Consider the following 19,321-nt stretch of genomic DNA (forward strand, 5'->3'; position numbering starts at 1 on the left):
CAATGCTATTTGTGTTACTGAAGTATGTACTAAAGCTGCACAGGATCACAGTGTTGTAGAGGTCTATTTACAGTTGCAATACTGAGCCATGAAATGCCTGAATAAGACCAGTATAAATAATTACATTTGACAAGTATAATTTTATTTTTTGTTCTTGCATAAACTTAATTGCACATATTGGGACAGCTTGGTGGTACTGATTGGAAGACCAAAGAGCAAATTTTAACACATTCTAAATAGCTGGTTTGTGCTTTAGAAAATAACTGGGCATATAAAAATTACAGTATAATTGCTGTGGCATTATACAGCAAGGCTGTCAGCCTACAGGAAATCATTATAATGAGAGGCAAGAAGCTTCATAGCAATGACGATGAGTAGTAGCAGCTTCATTCTGGCTAAGAGGGCTTGTCTCACATTGTGAAAAACCTCTTAGCAAGGTTCAAGCATTTCTTCAAAGTAGGTGCTTGCAGAAAAGCTTAGTTGCCAGGCATTGTGGGTTTGAACAAAAGGAAAAGAACAAATTCCACTGGTTTTTCTCCCTTGTTTTAATCTGCTCCATTTAAGTGGATTTTAAGGAGGCAAACAGTTCTATAGGTGATTATATTCTTTTATTGACTGGTTTGAAGTACTTGTCAGCAGGATCCATAATTTTCTTTCATGTTGGGGAGTCAGGTGTGTTTTTGGAAAGTCGGATCACTCAATTGTAGTTATTTTCTCAGTATGACTTTTTGTTGGTAGATTTACATATTCTGTCTAAAGGGAAAGAAAATTTTGTATCATGCAGTAGACCATAAGTTGGTATCATTCTGAACATTAGTTTCAGCAGTACCAAAGGCATCCCATCTTGGTCTTTTATTACTTAATAAATGATTGCAAGGCAGGCGAAACCAGTTTTAAAAAGAGTTAAAGAATGTTTCAATATGTCTGAGCAGTACTAGCTGTCAGCAGGAGAAAGAAGCTGGTTTAGACACTGGACAACCTTAGAGAAAATAGAAGGAATTTATTCAGCCAGTATTGGCTGAATTTTCCATATGTAGGAATTGGCTTGGCATGTAGATAAAGTATTTTGGTTGCTATCACACATTTTTACATTGGCTAACCTGGGGTTCTAGGAGAGTGCCTGCTGCTAGGTAAGATTGTAGTACTCATAGAGCACTTGGAGTTTAAAGTTTTGAGGGAAGATAAATAACTAAAAAAAAGAAAAAAGGGAGGGGTAGTACTGATGGGAAAAACAGGTTAAAAAAGCAAGCTTGCTCTTGTACTGAGAGTATGTTGTGGAACATCAAACCAGGGTGTTCTGGAAACTTCTTTTCTAGGAAAGCTGAAGAATGGGTAAAGCTCTGCAGGGCTTTGTGGTCATGGTGTTTTGGGCTACTTTACTGTTCTCCAAGGAAAGTGCACAGAGTGTATCTTGCAAGTTCTTGGACTATATTTAACTCCAAGCAAGAGATGATAAAACTCTGTAATGGTGAGGAAAGCAAATTAGGAGAGTGACTAGAAAATCATTGGTCTGTAGTAAAATGAGTAAAATAGAATGGATTAGAGGAGTGCAAGTTGTCTGATGCACTGAATGATTTGGTAGGATCTTAAAGCAAATAAAATTGGCAGTTCTTTAATGTGAATGTTTTAAGGATGCAGTGCAGAAAGTTAGGTTTTTTTAATCATGAGCTTTTCCAGCTATCTCAGAAAAAGTTGTGTAATAGGGGAAAAGAATTAGAAAATGTGAAAGGTCGTTGAGTAAATAGAGGGAAAATGAGGAAATGCAAAATTTAAAAAGGTGTGATTAGCAAAGGATACTTCACGTTTCAAAACAGCTCAAAAATCCATTAGCACTAAATGTCAGGGAGAGTGTTTGCTATTCAGTGGAGGAGAGCTTTTGAAAATGTACTTTTTGTACTGTGTTATTTTAATAACTTTAAAGAATTACAACATTCAATTAATGTTAGAGGTACTGACTTTGGAGAGAAGAGGTAAAATAAAATTAGATTTTAGGAGTAGATCAAACTGTTTAAACATGTCAAAATCGTATGAATTATCTTCACAGCGGTGGTTGGCAAGTGTTAGGTAATGTGAGGGCTTCATTTAACTCTGGCAGCTGCTGCTGCTGCATTGCTCCCTGCATGGAAGTGCCTGAGCCACAGATTGCAAACCTCATCCACAAAGGCCTCTGGGTTGTAGGGGAATGATTTGAGTGTGTTTGGTAGTGTCTATGCACAGGAATTTGGAAGCCACTCAAGTTCAGGAAAAGCAAGCAATCGCTATGCAATTTTACAAAAAGGGCTTGTTACTTTCCCAGCTATATTATTTAATGTGATGGACTGTGGACTGCTGCTGCTGCTCTGTAGCCTTAGCTCTGGCTGCCTGGTAGGAAGTGAGAAACCAGGTATTTATGACTTAAGGTGTATGAGGAAACCTATCTAAGTCACAGTCCTACCTACTTTCTGTGAAAGCCAAAAGTGGTAGGGCCAAACACAAATTAATCAGGACAGCAAGCTGGTATATAGTTACCAAAACTGGAGAGTTTTAGTAATCAGAGATTTGGGGATTCTTTGTAAACAATTGAAGGCAAATATATGTGTCACTTTTGGAATCCTCATTGGAATGCATGGTGTTGCCCACTGAATTTTAGGCAATTAATGACTAACCTGATTTACTGACTTCAAGAATGTCCTTGCTTTAGCCAAGCAGGAATGGTTTGAAGCCTGGTTGTCATGATGTGTGCAGATGGACAAAAGAGTTACTTGCTGTTGACAGTGTGCAAGTGTGTAAGATACTGTAAACAGGAAAGGAATAAGGGTAAAAAGTAATGGATTTTAGGTGCATTAAACCAAGCTATTAAAAAGGCTTTTTTAAAGTAAGGCTAAATAAACATGCAGAATAGGCTGCACAGGGATACTACAGTAAATTGGTCAAATACAATCTACACAAAACCCTGAAATTGCAAATCCTGTGTTGAAGCAAGAGGAAGGTTAGTTTAACTCTTACGTCTTTCCAGCCTTGTTGATTTGCACTAAGTGTGACAGGATTTTTACATGGGTATAGGTCAGGATTATGAAATATATATTCACATTATATTATGACCATTGGTGTTTGAAAACTAATGGAAATACTAATGGAAAATGTATCCTCACTTTGGGTCTTTTTAAAGTATGAACAGCAACCTTGCAAAGCTGGTACACACAGAAATCACAATAAATTTACACTCAGTAAAGGCGTAAATTCTGATCTTAAAATATGTCTGCAAATATCTTCAGGACAATCTTTTGTTTCAGTGTTGGCATAGAGCATTTCAGGTTTCAAAGCAGAATAGCTTGCGTGACAGAAATTAGTTTTGGACCAAATGTTAACACTTCTTTTATAAGTCAGCTCTTCTAGTCTTTGGCCTGTTCTGGTTTGTAGTTAACAAATTTGATTGAATTGAGAAGAAATCATACCTGAATATCTTCATCAGTTAATGCATTGAATTTGTCTCTTGGTTGTGGTATGGGAGGAAATAGGTTCTTGAAACTGCAGTACCTTTGGGTAGAAAATGGGATTGTGGAGAAGTTGAAAATTCTGCTAATATAACTTATACAAACTTTTTGTGGTGTAACTTAAGGACATTTTTTACTTTCAAGTATTACTATCTATTGCTCTACAAATTAAATGAGAAAATATTTTCAGTGGGGTAACTGGTGGATAACTATTATTACACTTAGCATTTGGGTTATTAAAATTTATTTTGTGATTAGAATCACAGTAAATAAGTTATTAATAAATTACTTTGAATAAATCATGTGACATAACTTTCACCCCTGAGTGAGAAGTTTTCTCAAAATAAGAATATGTTAATTTGGATTCCCTCTTGTCTGGTACTGTATATAGCCAATGGCTTCAAAGCAACCTGGATGTTAAATGCTTAAACATAAGTACAAAAAAGCTTTTTTAGGATCTGGTAGAATCAATTACTTAATAACTTCAACATCCTTTCCCCCTTTTCCACTTAGTGATTTTGCATGCCAAAGGACCATCCACAGCAATCCTGGTGGTAATAGTTCATGACATTGACAGTCAGATTATTTTAATTTGCAGGTAGGAAAGTAGGAGGTTATAGGAATGTGTTTCATATAGATAATACTCTGTCAGTGTCTACAGAAAAAAAGTTGATTTACCTTTTGAAAAGACAATACAGGACAAGTGTAATTGAGATTGTTCCAAGTGCAATCAGAAATAAAATCACAAAAATAAAGTAATCTTTCCCTTGACCTGAAACAGGAAAGAGAGAGAAATATTTTAGCATGGTAAAAAGCTGCCTTTGTGACTGCATGATGCAATGAATGTAAATTTCACTACATTTCTTGGATGGTCTAAAAGACTTCAACTTGACTTCATTATAGAATTTTGTCCAAAAATGTAGATAGACTTGATACATTTTAAATATTTTCAAATGTTTTAAATTTAGAGAATAAAAATTTTGAGAATTTTTTTAAATTCTGGAAAGAGACAAGAATAAACAGACTTACAGAACAATTAATAGAGCAAAATTAGTGTAAAGGGTAAAAAGAAAGATGCAGAAGGAAGGGGAGGATATTCATGTAAAAACTTAAGATAACAGAGAGGCAGCCTCATCACAGCAGACCAAAGACAAGGGTGGGTTTGTCTCTGTTTCTGTGGCCCTGGCATCTGAGCACTGCTGCCTTCACAATCCCAGCTAATCAAAGGCTCTCCTGCCAGACTATTGGAGCTACTCCGCCCATTAATAAAATCCATCCAGTTCCTTCCATGTAATTGGGTAAAAATTAAGATTTTATTCATTTCTGTGACTGTGAGGAAGAAAGGGAAGCAAAGTAATAGTGGAAAAAAAAATCATAGTCTTACCAAACTCGATGGGTTCACTCCATTCCCCCCAGTTTGAGCTGACAAGACAGTTTTTTCCACGTGCTCTGATTTTCAGAATGTATCTTTTTTTCTCATTGTAATTTTGGAATTCATATCTGTCATTCCTTACCTAAAAGGAAAGTGATCAGACTCTGCATTTCACCTCATAGGCAAACATTAACAAAGGTTTTGGGTAAATTTCCTGTTACAGTTTCTAAAAAAAATAATTTGTAAGATTTTTTTTTTAGGTATGTACTATCTCGCCAGCAAAACTACCTGGTTTTTTAAGGTTATTTTTTTTAAAGTTTATTTTGTCTTTGATTTCTTTTATTATGCTTTATGGACACTTTTTATTTTTTTTTGGTATCCATGTTTGTGGATCCTAAAGAAATCTGAAGACACAAAGCAGAAGTTGGAGAAGTACCCTGTAAACTCCCCTTGCAACCTTCATGGAGATTAAACAGGCATGGATGGTGTTGGTCATTGCTAAAAAGATTTAATGTTCTTGAGAGAATACAATAACAGATAAGTTATATTTGGCCTCATAATACTTTATACAAAGTCTGGAATCTGTCAAGCCCTTCCAAGGCTTAGAAGACCACTCATTTGTTGAGGGCAGACTGACAGTATTTATTAAATTCCCCAGGTTTTGAAGATTGTTGTGCTCCCTTTGCCTAGCTGTCCTGAGCTATCAGTGATATTATTCCAATGAGAAAGAGTGTTTCAGGTTTTTAGCAAGCAAAATGTCACATCTGTCATTAACAAAATCTATTTGTGCAATGGATGGAATGTATGAAGTTTTGTGAAATGCATGGAAAAATTTGCCTACTCCATCCAAAATGGATATATTAGGTTTACACTTAAAGATATCACAGGAACATATTTTTCTGAATTCTCATTGCTACATTGATACAAAACCTGTAGTTCTATAAGTAAGTGTATTTTCTGTAATGGTATTTACATGCTTAAGTAGGCAAAAGTACAAATTTGTATGTGACAAGAATACTTACACGAGGAAACTTTTTCTCTTCTGTGGGTTCATCCTGCAAAACAAAGACAAATCTTAATTTTTATTATTTTTTATCAATCAAATATTTCTCTAGATTGTTCTCATTTTCTTGCTTTTGAAGACCATAAGTTATTTTCAACTGAAAAATCAATCAGATAATATTCTCCAGTAATGTCCCTGAATTTTATTCAGTTTTGTCTTCCTACATTTCCTTTTAGAAAAGGAAGGAAATATTAATTATTTATCAGTAGATGTGAGAATCTGTATTTACTACTAAGGGTATTTTTATATACACTATGCGTTCTCATCCATATCCAAATTACACAAGCAATCACATCATCCTACAAACACAGCAGATCTGGAACCTGTGATTTCACAATAGTTTGTGAAAATTGATGTGAATAGTGAATTTGCCCTCCTTCCTGTCAAAGTCTCTGTTGGACTTATCCATGCTCAGGGGCTTTCTGTGAAGAGCTGCTTACATATCCTATGCAATCAAAACTTAATCAACTGGAACCAAACATTGACCTGGATCAAAGAACCTGAAAATTTTGAAGAAAAGGATAGGTTCAAAAATGAGTGAACAAATTCAACAGCAGTGACTTTTAGTCAGAAAGCATTGAAAAGCTGAGGTCCTGGAAACATCTATCCCATGTAATATCAGCATAGCCAACATTATGGAAAAGTCAGAAAGGTATAACTGGAAGGAATGTCTCATTACAGAAAACACACCCACAGTGTGTCTTTGACTGTAAAGCAGACTAGCATTTCCCCATCTCTCACTGTCACATGAGTGCTTTTAGCTTAGGATGTGATGGAACTCATCAGCCTGTGCTGGGAATGAGCAGGGTGCAAATGAGTTGCCTAAACCTTAGGTGTGTAGTGCTGCTTTAGCTGTCTTGCCTCTGTTGGTGCCTCCTGGAAGGTGTGAGCTGTAGCTGCCATCTCCATGTCAGTGCTGCTGGTACCTTCAGCACCTCAAGGGCTGTGAGGCACCTGCTGCTCCACAGCAGGGAGCCCCGGATGGGCACTGACCCTTAGGAGATATCCCTGCTCCTGTGCAGACACCTACATTAAGGTGTCTCAGCCTAGGAGATGAATTTCCTACTCAGATGTAGAAATCTACACTGAACCCCACCCATTCTGATTGTGGCGCAGGAAACAAGACTTAATACGTATTTCTTTCAAATAAATGTTTTGGCAATATTGCTATATTGTGATCTATATATTCATGTAGAACTTCATAAGCATTTCACACAAGATCTTACTGTCAATTATGCCAACCAGCTGGAAAGCAGCATTGCTTCAATTGCTCCTTGTACCAATAGGTACCAAGGTAAATACTATTAATGCGTGGAAGATACAGAATCCAGGTAATCCAAACAGCCTGCAAGCTGTTGGTCTTGTTTTTAATAAAAAAATGAGATTTATTATGTGGTGCTTTATTGCAGTTGTATGTTTATGTTTAACCCTTAGCTGGTCTTTCCTGTAATGGTCTTGAGGCTGAGCAGTTGCTGCCATAGTAAGCCCCTGAGCTGCAGAAGTTCATGACAGGTGGGATATGAGACCAGGAAAACTAGCAGGAGGAAACTACAGCTTATGAGAGAAAAATTAACAAATAAAGAAGTCAGAAATGTACATATTATAGATATGCGTGAGCATAGGTACAGTACCAAATACAAACCAAGAAATTGTTTTTTACCTTATTTTGTATGCTAATTTCATACTGAAAACACTTTGTGTTTTCCACATGACTTGTAAGGGGTGGATGCCACATAATTATGCAACCCATAGGATCTCTGGTACAATGGGCAGTGACATTTAATGGAGCAGTGAGTATTTCTGGGGAAAAAATGGAATAATTAATATAAGCATGGTCAGTAAGCAGCTACAACTCATGCCTTCACAGCAAAATGCGTGTGAAGGTGAGGCAGCTGATGTACAGCTGTGGGCTCCTAGTGCTAACTGAAGTTATCTGGTAAACAGCAGTAAAATACCTAACCAAAACTTGAGTGTATATCACTGCAGTTTTTGGACATCTGAAGTAAATGAAGTTCATGTAAAGAAAAGGTATGAAAGATTTTGTGTAATTCACTAGTGCAATCAGCAGAGTGCCATTTTCTTCTACATCTGTTTTCCAACCTCACATTGACAATGCAAGTTTCCATGGGAAAAAGGAAGGAAGTATTTTTGTGTGTGGTATTATTCATGATGCATTCAAGACATCTGAATTGGAGTGCCTATAATATAGTTGACTCAGTGTGACCTGATTTCTCTTGGGGCTTAAACACCTAACTCAGAGAGGTACCCACATATTTAACTAACAGAGTCCTAATTTGGAAGCTGAACCTCACTCAGGTTTTAGGACATGTAGCTCTTGTGGCTCTCAGAGAGGTGTGAAATTATGGGATGGTAAAATAAGCACTTAGGAGAGGTGGCCTTAAAAATCTAACCATTGTGTTTCGTTACTTGGAATCCATGACTATGTGCACACCTCTTGTCTCAGCAGTTTTTTCAGGCTGCCTCTGCTTGTTTTAGTCAAGTTTTGGAGCTGTATTCTGTTAGCTGTTGGAAGCAAAGTCTGCCCTGCAGTGCAGATCCTGCAACAGCTACAGACTTCGTTTTAATATGCTTTTCAAGAAAAATTCCCCACTTCCTTATTTTATAAAAGAGTAATAAAGTAAAATGCTGAATTACTTACCAATGTTATACAGGTCAATGTACTCGTCATAGAACTGGATCAGGGAGTTGTTGCTAGACCCATTCACCAGGAAGTAAGCTTTTTCAATCCCTATGCTCACGTTTTGGAAGATGCATCCCACATTTCTGAAATTTTCATCTTTAATGTAAAGCTCACATTCCATCTCCTCTTCACCTCTGCATACAGCAAAGTATTTTAGTTAAACATGAGCACTGATGTGTTGAGTGAGAATTCAGACTTCCCTGTCTCAAGCAGACCTACTTACCTTGACTGCTGCCAGTAGAGAAAATACTGTGTGTCTGCTGGAGCATCCCTTCCTGCCTGCCAAGTGCAGTTCATGAGGAAGATGTTATAAATCACACAGGAGAAGTTTTCAATGGCTGAGCCCTTCATGCCTGCAAACCCAGGAATATCCATGGTGAGGAAAATTCATGGGAGTCCTCCAAGCTGGAGGATCATGGCACACACTCAGCTATGTTAGACACCTGCTGCTATTGCTTGGGTTAGGAGTGACAACTGAGAGAAAACTCTCACTCCACTTTAACTGCCTCTGAACTGTGAAACCTGTCAGTGAAGCATTCCACAAGTAAAGGAAGGCACACTGCCTTTTAATACCATCCATGCTGCTACAAAGATAAGTATTTCTCCCTTTGCAAGTAACACCCAGGAAACTACTCCTGACATGTTTACACAGAGTATTTAAAAAGCTGAGACTTTTAAAGTGAGGTTGGACTTTTTCCTGCTCTCCAATCAAGCAGGCTCCTCCTTAGTTCTTTCCACCTTCATGTGGGTGACAGTGACTTGTTCTTTTGTTTTCTGGTGCACACTGAAACAGGAACCTCGCTGCTTTTGGAGGTTCCTCATGGCTGGGCTGAGCAGGCATGTTCAGCCTCTTCCTCTCTTCTTCAACCACTTTTCTGCTTCTTACTGTCCTATGTCCTAAATCCAGTGAGAGCATGGAGGCTTCCTGTGCTACTGACTCCATCCCTCTCCAGTGCCCAATAAAGAACAGGGGAATCCTCTGGGAAAGCTGCACACTTGGAAGGCAGGGGAGACACACTGAAGTTTTGGGTGTTCTGGCATGTATTTTGAGGGTCACCATGAATGTTTCTGCTGACAAATCCACAGGAAGAGAAGAGCAGTGAGCATTTTCCCTGCTCAGATATGAGAAAGCTGCTAATCTATCACTTCTGTCGTGTCTGAAATACCCCAGTTACACACAACTGCTGCACCCCTGGTGGCTGGGGAATTTTAATGGAGAACTCTGAGCTGAGAAGGAAGGCAAAAATGGGTCACAACAAACTCATCAACAGTCCAGTAAGTACTAACATTTTCATTTGTAACAGCCAGAAGGGTTATTTGACTCCACCCTTAAACCACTGTAATTTATTAGCATTTTGGAGCCTTAGTATAAAAGAGAATAATGCATTTATGGATACATTTGTTGTAATACATCTCTTGCAGAATGATGGAGACATTTATTACAGAGCAAATAATTTTAACAGATCTGGAAAAAAAAAGCTTTTAATAGAAAATATAGCAGTTGCCTACTATGTAAGTAACTGTTTTCTAAGGCAGTGTTTACCTTTAAAAGACTGCAAATACATAAAACCTTAGCCAGACCACATACATTACCTCCAGGGAGAAAGCTGCATTGTTTTGAGATGTTTGTGCTTGGCACTTCAATGACAAAGGTTAGCCCTTTGTGCATAGGCATGTGTAGTTCCAGTGGAAAGCTGCATAGTGGACTATCCACCTGTAAAGGGAACATGGTATTTTATTTCTCTGCTTTTTCTCTTCTGATGTTAAATGAGGCTGGCTATGCAAGTGCAACTCAGGACTGCAATTCCATGTATATGCATGTATTTGGTACAAAAACCAGCTCTCTCCTTTAGCACTCAAGGGTGACATAGAATGGAACTGAGGAATCAAAAACATAACTACACAAAAAGCTTTGCAGCTCAGGAGTTGGATGCTACACTAGTGTGTAAGTATTTTAGGAGTGGCATAAAGAAAATGGCAAATACATAGGGGAGCCACAAAGGAATTTAATTGAAGGATTAAGCAAAACAAAAGTCCTCATCTGACCTGCTCAGGGGTTAAAAACTGTCTGTGGTGTTATACATATAATCTTCCATAAAGATGTGATGTATTTTGTACTGTGTATTTCTAAGACACCTGCTTTGCTAGGCTAAATAAACCATCTTTATCTCCATTGAGCTTCCTATTTTACTCTTTTGATAATGTGGGTTTATAACATAGCCTGTGCTACAGGCAGGATCCAGTTTACTGGGAAACAAGTGAAGAATTTAAGATAACCATAATCCATGGCAGTGTTTCTGGGATTTTTTTTTTTTTTTTTGTGGGAGGTCTCTTGCTATGTCTCTTTAAAGTCTCTAGAAGTCTCACTTAATCTCACAGCCCCTTTTTTTCAGCAGCTACATCCCTACTCATGATTCAACATAGCTGCAGTTCAGGCTATCACTTTCTTCCTGTCAGAATTTCAATTCTTTAGTATGCATTGGGTGCTCATATCACAGTAAATACACCCAGGCATTGCTGATGGCTTCCCACAGCCCCCAAGAGATCAAGCTGTAGACTGCAAACAGCCACATGTCAGATGTAATCTGCAACATTCATTTTTTTTCAATGTAAGTGAAATTGATAAAAGGACAATTATTGATAAAAACAATTATTTCTCTCAATGAATAGCAAGTTTACCTCTGTGTGCATATATTCCATGCCTCTGTCCATGATGATACATCTGTACTCAGAGAAGTTCCTGCTGCTCTGCCAGGACAGTTCCATTTTTCTCCACTCCATACTCACATTTGTAATAGGGGATTCCTGTGTGTCTGCTGAAAGTGTTGCAGCATAAGTTCATTAAGGATATGCTATTGCCTTGGTTGAATACAGAGGATGGTACCTGTCAGGCTTAAGATAGCAATTGCCAGTTTCATTGCAAGCATCTCTGATAAATGAAGAGTTAAACCTTGTTTCTCAGATTATATCTGCAAAAATGTACTTACACTCCATACACTGGATGTCAGCATGCAAGGGATGAAACAGCATCATATGCCACAAAATCATACAAACGAGTCCAGGAGTATCAAACATATTTCCTTCTCTGGAAAGAGACAATGAAACCTTCAGAAGGAAAAAGGAGAATATTAAAAAAAAATAAAGGAAAGTAATGTTGAAGTATTTTGGCTTTGCAAAACCTAATTTTTTTAAAATATTCTTTAGAAAAGCCAAGCAGAGGATGTGCTTCAGGCACCTCTTCTTTGAACTAACTGAATAGCCATGATACTGCCCATAACAAAGTAGTTTGAGATAAAGTGGCCATGGACTCTCATGATGATAAATACACTCACTGTATTCAGTGCAGAGACCATGACTGACAATTACTTTTTCCCACATATCTATCCCAACTGCACCATCAGAAAGTCAGGTTTTCTTGCTTTCTGATCATGAGAACATCACAATGCTGCGCTTTGCATTAGCAGCTAGGTTGGTGTTGACAACACAGCAGTGTTCTGGCTGCTGCTGAGCAGTGCTGGCACAGCACCAGGGCTGTCTCTCCAACCCCATCCCACCAACTCTGCAGAGGCCAGTGGGACAGGGGTGAGCCAGAGGCTGGGAGGGAACAGGGCCAGGACAGCTGACCCCAGCTGATAGGGATATCCCGTATTATAGGCATCATGTTCAGCAATAAAACCTGGGAGAAAGGAGGATTGGGATGGGATGAGGCATTCTTGTCCAGACATTTGACTTCCAAAGAAACTGCCATGTGTACTGCAGCCCCCTGTCCCAGGGAATGGCTGGATATTGTCTGCTGAGGGGAAGTAGAGAATAAGGAAGAGAGGGGAGTGAGAGAGCAGCTTGGTGGGCAGCTGGTGGCCAGCCAAGGTCAGGGCACCACAGTGTTTATTCCTGTCACAAATGGGTCTCCACTTTTCCAGCTACATAACTCCCACTGGTCTTAGAGGTTTCCATCCATACAAAATAGTCTACTTCAAATTTTATCTTGCTTCAGTGTCAGAAACCAAGGAGTCAGATGTTCCAGATCACTGTAGGCAATTTAAATTTCTAAGGAAGTGTGAGAACCTGCAAAGGATGACTCTACATTCGTTCATGTAGTATGGAGGACTGAGCAAAGCTAGTCTAACACTGGCATCAGCTCTTGTCAAACATTGCTCATCTTATGACAATTTTCCTTTTCTCCAAGGAGGTTAAAACTCTTTGGAAAAGATTTCTCTATTCCCAGCTTTTTTTCTTTTTTTTTCTACATGAAGAAGCAACTCTGGTTAAATTTTCATTTGCTTTAGCACTACCTAGCAGTGCAACTTTGTAGCAGCAATTTTCTTGATTACAGATAGTACTAAGGATAATTTTAAAACTGAATTAAATTCTTACAAACTGAAGAAAAAGAGAAACGTGGTAATATTTTGTTACTAATCAGCCCTTCTATATTAATTTTTATGGTTATGTCAGGATGCTGATTTCAAACTGACTCTACTTGTGGTGAAAGCAAAATCCACCCTGATGTTCCAAGTCATTCTGTAACCTTGAATATTTTCAGAAGGCGTGTCACATTTCCTGGAAATTGGCTTGATGTGACATTTCCATCACACCCCCAGGATTGAAGCTGGGCCTTGGGGTTGCAACAGAGACAGACTCTTCACTCTAACCTGCTTATCTCTTGCAGCATCCATATTTGTAAATCATCATTCTGCAGTAAGGATGTGGCCTAGGCTGCTGGGAAGCGATACTGAAGAATCTCAAGTACAAGCAGTATGGCGGACTGGCCATTGAATGCTCTGTGAGATATTGTCAACAGTTATTTCCACTTTCCCGTGCTCTCAGGGACCACCCCAGCAATGCACGTGAGAACCTTGAGACCTGTTGTCCTTCCAGTTAGCCTCTTAATCATATTTTCTCTGTTTTGGCCATTCTGTTCAGTCACTCAACATTTTCCCCTTCCTTTCCTCATATTCCTTTTCTAGGCATTTGTTTTCCTATTCTTTGGCAACTGTCTGCTCACCCTTCCTTTATTTTCTGTTTCATTTTTCTTGTGATCTCCCTCTCTGTTCTGATTACTCCTCTTCTTTCAAAATCTCCCTCAGGTTTTCTACACATGAGTGCAGCCCCATATTGCAGGTACCCTTCACGCTTTCTCATGGAAATGCTTATCTGGGACACTGCCATAGGAATCATCCACAGCCCTCTCTGCTTAGAGAAGTGTTTGCTGGCATCATTGTCTCCACACTCTGGACATTTCATTGGATATGCAGTGGGAATAGCAGGGCCTGTAAGCATTGCCTTTCCTCATAAGAAATGGCCATTCCAGCTGAATGCCCCAACACATAGCCAGGTGCTCTGTTTTTTCTCCGCTTGGAGGCAGGATGGGCCATGTAGGAGCAGTGGTGAGCCCTAAAACATTCAGCTGAGCAATCCAGACCTTCTGTACAGTGGCCAAACAGGTGGCTCCAATAATATTTTTAGGAATTTTCTGCATCAAAGACCTCCACTCTCTTCCAGACTGGTCTTCTTCAGACAGGTGTGGTAAAGCTCTCTCTGGACTGAAGTCACCTCAGTACTGAAGGTGCCAGAAAGAACACTTATGTCAAAATGATTGTGAGTGTTATTTGGAGGATCAGACCAGAAAAACCATACATATTCTGCTGTAAGCTATATGTCCTCATATTTCATCAAAATAGAACTTATTGGGATGAAAATGCCCAAACTGGATGATTTTTTTCTGCCTTTCTTCTTTCCTCTTTCTCCCCTGGGTAGCCTCAGAAGTGTGTGTCTATCCTGCTACACAGGGGAGAGCCCCAGGGGTGCTCAAGCACCTGTTTTCCAGACACCTCAACTCTTAGCTCACTCCAGGGCAGTTTGTTATAAGCCCAGTCTATCCACCTTATCAATGTGTCAGAAATAAAATACTGTCAGGTAGCCTGTAGTGATTTCCACAGAAATCATGCACTAAATACTGACTTAAGCACTCTCAATTCTTATCCTCTCAGTCTATTGTCTTTGCTCTTAGGCTGTGAGTGCAGGATGGCACCAGAAAATGTCACCTGAGACCAGTGACTTATTTGCTTCAGTGTCTCTGGGAAAATTACTCCTGCCCATGACACTCTTCCAGAAATGAAACTTTATATTTTACTCATATGGTAATGTGAGGATAAAGGGATACTTATACATTGCCGAGATATGGACAATATCATACACTGGCTAAACCTTCCTGGAAGCATTGAAATAGGAATAGAAATCTTACAATGCATGCCAAGAAATGTTATTATCAAATTGCTGCCTAAATACAACTATTTCAGTTTTTAGATCAGTATTCTGATTCCTGTGGATGATACAAAACTGGGAGAAGTGGGTGCTATGTGACTATCTTTGCTTCAGAGGGACCTGGAGAAGCCGGAGAAATGGGACAACAAGAACCTTTTGGAATTCAGCAAAGGAAGGTGCTGAGTCCTCTGCTTGGGGAGGAATACCCCCTGGCACCAGCAGAGGCTGAGATCCACCTGGAGAGCATCTTGCAAAGAGCACGGGCTGAGCCAGGGCCGATGGTGTGCCCTTGCAGAGCAGAAGACCAAAGGCACCCTGGGCTGCACGAGGCAGAGTGCTGCCAGCCGGTCAAGGGAGGGTTCCTGGGGTGCCCAGTCTTGTTCTGGTATCCCCAGGAGAAGAAAGACATGGAGCTGCAGGAAGGAGTCCAGCAAAAGGGCTCTGACACATGAGAAGAGGCTGAGAAATATGGGGTTATTCATCCCAGAGAGATGAAGGCTCAGCAGGATGATATCCATGTGCCCAAATACCCAGCTGTGAGGAATGAGGAAGAGCCAGGCTCTGCTCAGTGGTGACAACAGACTGGACAAGAAGCGATGGGCAAAAACTGAAATAATGGAAATTCAATTTAAACACAAGAAAACACCCTTTACTGTGAGGTAGTCAACACCTTGAACAGGTTTTCCAGGATAGCTTTGAAGTCTCCAGTGTTGGAGATACTGACTGGACAAAGCCCTGAGCAACCTGCTGAGGCTGACCCTACTCTAAGCAAGGATTGGGAAAGGACAATTTCCAGAAGTGCCTTCCTGCCTCATCCATCCCATGATTTTGTGATTTACTTTTTTCTCCTCCCAAGAAATAGAAATCTACCTATTTCTAGTTAATTTATAGAAAGGGTACAGAAAATAGCATTTCTTTCAGTTATTGAAAAATAGATGTCAGATAAAAAATGTCAAATAGTGCAATATATATAACAGACATTTCATAGTCTTCCTTAGATCTTGCACAAATCTTTAGAAATTTTGTATTTACACATTTCTACTTTTAATCAAACAGGTAAAAGAATCCTTGAAATATTCTATAGAATTCCTTAAACTCGAAGGACACTAATTTGTACATGTGCAAATTTGTACATGTGCACATTTTGTACACGTGCAAATATGACTGTATCAACAATGCCTAGAAAATATTTGTATCCTGCAAAAAACCTTCTGTGGCACTAAAAAAATCAACACACAACATAGAGAGACTTACCTCCTCTTGAAAAACTATCCTAATTTTTCTTGTTTGATTTTGGTTCACAGCAACAAGGACGTTTTAACGTGTAGTTGTAGTCACATGCAGGAATCTGGAAATGTTCTGCTCTCCCTGTTTGCTTTGCTTTACTGCATGACAGTATTAAGTAACAAATGCTGCAAGTTAGAAAGCTGGTCACTTTATCATTTCCTTTACTGCTTTTGAGCTTCCTTAAGTTTCCTGATTGGCAGATGTTAACAATTTCACACGAAGAGATCATGCAACTAACTCTTCCTTCCTGTTATATCTGATGAACTAAGCATTAATAGTCACAACATGCAAACACATTACCCAAAAATACATAAATACTCAGCAGGGTCACAGTATATCAACATGCTCATAGAAATACCACCTCTGTATATAAACAGATTTTCATAAATAATATGTTCTGGAAATAACAGTAGTGTTGGGTCATGTTTAAAGTGACTGCCTGTCTATGCTGGTTATGGCCCCTGCAGAGGCCCAGTTTCTCCTTTGAGGAAGATCAGTCTTTAGCAGGTATGTATAAACAGCCAAGAAAGTTCTGTCTTGCATATTTGCAGGCAAAGAAATGCCAAGGAAAATACCCGACCCAAATTTCTGAACTTTCTCACTGCTGACTATGGGTTGTTTTTGTTTGGTTCATCTTAGTCTACAGTATCATATTAGGTGAAAAGGTGCCTGACTGCAGAAATTAAAAGAAAATGTCCAAAGCATTTACTGAATAACATAATGCTACATTTGCAAAAATCTTAGCAGTCATGTAAGTATGAGAGGCACAATCCATTTTATTTGCTTTAACTTTCAGCAACTTCAGATGTGGCTCAAGGGACTGTTAGTCACTTCCCCATTTGTTTTACATGACATCTGACATGCAGTCATGTAATCTGCATATAATGGATTTTTTTTTTTTTTTATTTTCCTGCTGTTCTTGGGTGCTTTTAGCAAACAGGGGTTCATTTAACCCCTGCCTTCCACTCCCAACACAGGCACAATAGCAGGAAGGTGAAGAATTCCCTAGGCTTCTAAGGTGTGAGGAAAGATCCTTAGTAGTCTGTCTGCTAAAGGAAGAACTATTCTTAACCCTGGTATCATTGAACCAAAATTGCAGAGTGGGTTTGTTTGTTTGTTTGTTTCTTTGTTTTGCTAGTGTACATGCCCAGATCCACCAATAGCAAACTACAGACTTCAAATTTTAAACTTCCTTGCCTTTCAGTTCATACTGCTCAAAGTTTTGCCCACCTTTGCCCAGTGGTTCCCACTAGAAGGACATGTTAATATTATTTTTCTTTTCAAATCCTTGGGTGAAAACACCTGAAATGAGTAACAGTTTAGTCACAGCATGTGTGAGGCAGAGCTCAGCTGCAGAATTATGTTTCTGGAACCACATACTGGCATTGGCTCAGTCCTTGTCAGCTTTTTCAGTACCTTGGGAAGAGGACATGTGTGTTTCAAATCTTCTACTCACGAAAGGATTTATTTTACTTATTTTATGCAGCCTAAAAGAAGCACATTCAGTACATGTGTAGTCCCAGTTCAGTGCGATCTGAAATTGTCTATTCATCAAATGTGCCCTACTTGGATACCACCACCCACCTCAATTACCACTGCTAACTTGAATAACTTTTCTAAAGCATCATCCTGCCATGTCACAAATATTTGTGATGCAAGGTGTGTATCTGTGTGCCTGCTTAATTTTGATGAGGGAATTTGCATGCTGTTGTGTCTGGTGAGGTTCTAGGTGATGTGAAGATGGTATTACAGTATCACCTGACCAGTGCCTTCAGGCTGCCCAAACAGTGGCTGAATTAGTTTTATCTGATCCATTTGTAAGCCATATGACGAGTGGTTCATCCTCCCTGGAAATGTTCAAGAAATGACTGGATGTGGCACTGAGTTGCATGGCTTTGTTGAAAAGGTGGTGGTGTTAGGTCAAGGGTTGGACTCAATGTTCTTGGAGGTCTTTTTCAACCTTCGTAATTCTATGATTCAGTGATTTTGCATTGTAGCCTGGACTACTTCATCAGGGTTCTGTCTGTAACACCTTTCCTGAATCAGTTGAATACATTGTCCTTCTCCAGGAGAAAACAGAAAACAAATGAGCAGTTTGTTTAGGCTCTACTTAACAAGACCCCCATGCCATCTCTTGAGCGTCTTGATACTTTTAGTATACTTTACTATTCCCTTCCTCAGGCAGAGCCACTGAATGGTTGTTCATAGATCATGGCTAGGTTTTGGTGGACTGGAGCCAAACTATGCCTCACTCTGGCAATTTTGCCCAAGAGGAGAGTTGCTGTGCAAGGTTATATAAACCAGTGCAGCCTGTTACAGCCCCACTACCCTTTTAGCAAGTTATTGTGAGCATTTCCACTCTGACCACTGCTGCATACTGGGAAAAATACATAAATGGCTTGCAAGTGTGTCCAGCATGAACTCAGCCTCTTTTGGAAATTTGTTTTGTTGTTCTGACCTGCTGCAAAAAGCTTCCCAGGTGAGTCTTTGACCAGAATGTAATCATTAACTGTGTCAAAGGCAATAGGTGTGCCAAGAGCTGTTTGTGCTCAGCCACGGTATAAGCTGGAGAAAGCACAGCACTGGAAGGCTCCCCAGCACTGGAACATGTCCAGGAACAACTGTTCCCAGCATTAGTTCAGCCAGGATTTACAAGTAATGTCCTGAACAGCTCCTGGACATAGTCCAGAGGTTAGCTCAGGCCAGGGCTAATTTCTAAAGGTAGTTTGCATGTGTCCACTTCATTTAGGGGTTTAAGAGTGTGTGTGGACTCTTATACATAAATTGGCCCCTGTGCAATAAAATAGTCCCGGGAATGTTTAGTCTAATAATAAAACATCTAGTACCATTATAAAATTAGTCTAATAATCCAATAGCAATGCTCAAATGTCTCGTGTAAAAATCTGAATTAATCTCATTTTTCTAGTTGCCCATGTGTACTTGAAGAACTCCAAATAAATTTCTAGTATGAACTGACCCATTTTTGACAGTGAACAATGAAATTCAGGCATCAGAATTTAAAAAAATTTATTCATGTCAATAAATTAATAATTAATCTTTTTAATATGAGACAGAAAGACAATTATTTTTCCATAAGATTAAAACATAACTAAAACTTGTTGAATAAAATATTCCAATTATATTTACAAAATAGAAGATATTCA

General features: G+C 39.2%; 2 protein-coding genes across 3 annotated transcripts in view; both read right to left on the minus strand.

The window, feature by feature from the left end:
* On the minus strand, window positions 1-16,314 carry LOC131554568 (granulocyte-macrophage colony-stimulating factor receptor subunit alpha-like). The gene is made up of 12 exons (XM_058800056.1): window positions 16,125-16,314; window positions 11,597-11,714; window positions 11,289-11,425; window positions 10,203-10,323; window positions 8,833-8,962; window positions 8,568-8,743; window positions 7,569-7,708; window positions 5,868-5,900; window positions 4,858-4,987; window positions 4,152-4,245; window positions 3,435-3,516; window positions 1-753 (listed from the first exon to the last, which is right to left on the minus strand). The coding sequence occupies exons 2-12, from the start codon at window positions 11,682-11,684 to the stop codon at window positions 694-696; spliced, it is 1,191 nt and encodes a 396-aa protein (XP_058656039.1). The 5' UTR covers window positions 11,685-11,714; window positions 16,125-16,314; the 3' UTR covers window positions 1-693.
* The window catches only part of LOC131554566 (granulocyte-macrophage colony-stimulating factor receptor subunit alpha-like), a 13,432-nt gene continuing 10,333 nt past the window's right edge, over window positions 16,223-19,321 (minus strand). For both annotated transcript variants that reach the window (XM_058800053.1, XM_058800054.1), the window contains exon 10: window positions 16,223-16,255. The gene's annotated coding sequence lies outside the window, so the exon portion shown is untranslated. The remainder of the gene's footprint in view (window positions 16,256-19,321) is intronic.

This window comes from Ammospiza caudacuta, chromosome 2 (genome assembly GCF_027887145.1).
Source record: "Ammospiza caudacuta isolate bAmmCau1 chromosome 2, bAmmCau1.pri, whole genome shotgun sequence".
Taxonomy (NCBI): domain Eukaryota; kingdom Metazoa; phylum Chordata; class Aves; order Passeriformes; family Passerellidae; genus Ammospiza; species Ammospiza caudacuta.

Coding starts and splice junctions, on each gene's coding strand:
- LOC131554568 (XM_058800056.1), bottom strand. CDS start 11,684: ATGTTTGATACTCCTGGACTCGTTTGTATGATTTTGTGGCATATGATG. Junction 4,988..5,867: donor AAGAGAAAAAGTTTCCTCGT/GTAAGTATTCTT, acceptor CTTTCCTTTTAG/GTAAGGAATGACAGATATGA. Junction 3,517..4,151: donor CTGTATTGTCTTTTCAAAAG/GTAAATCAACTT, acceptor TTCTACCCAAAG/GTACTGCAGTTTCAAGAACC.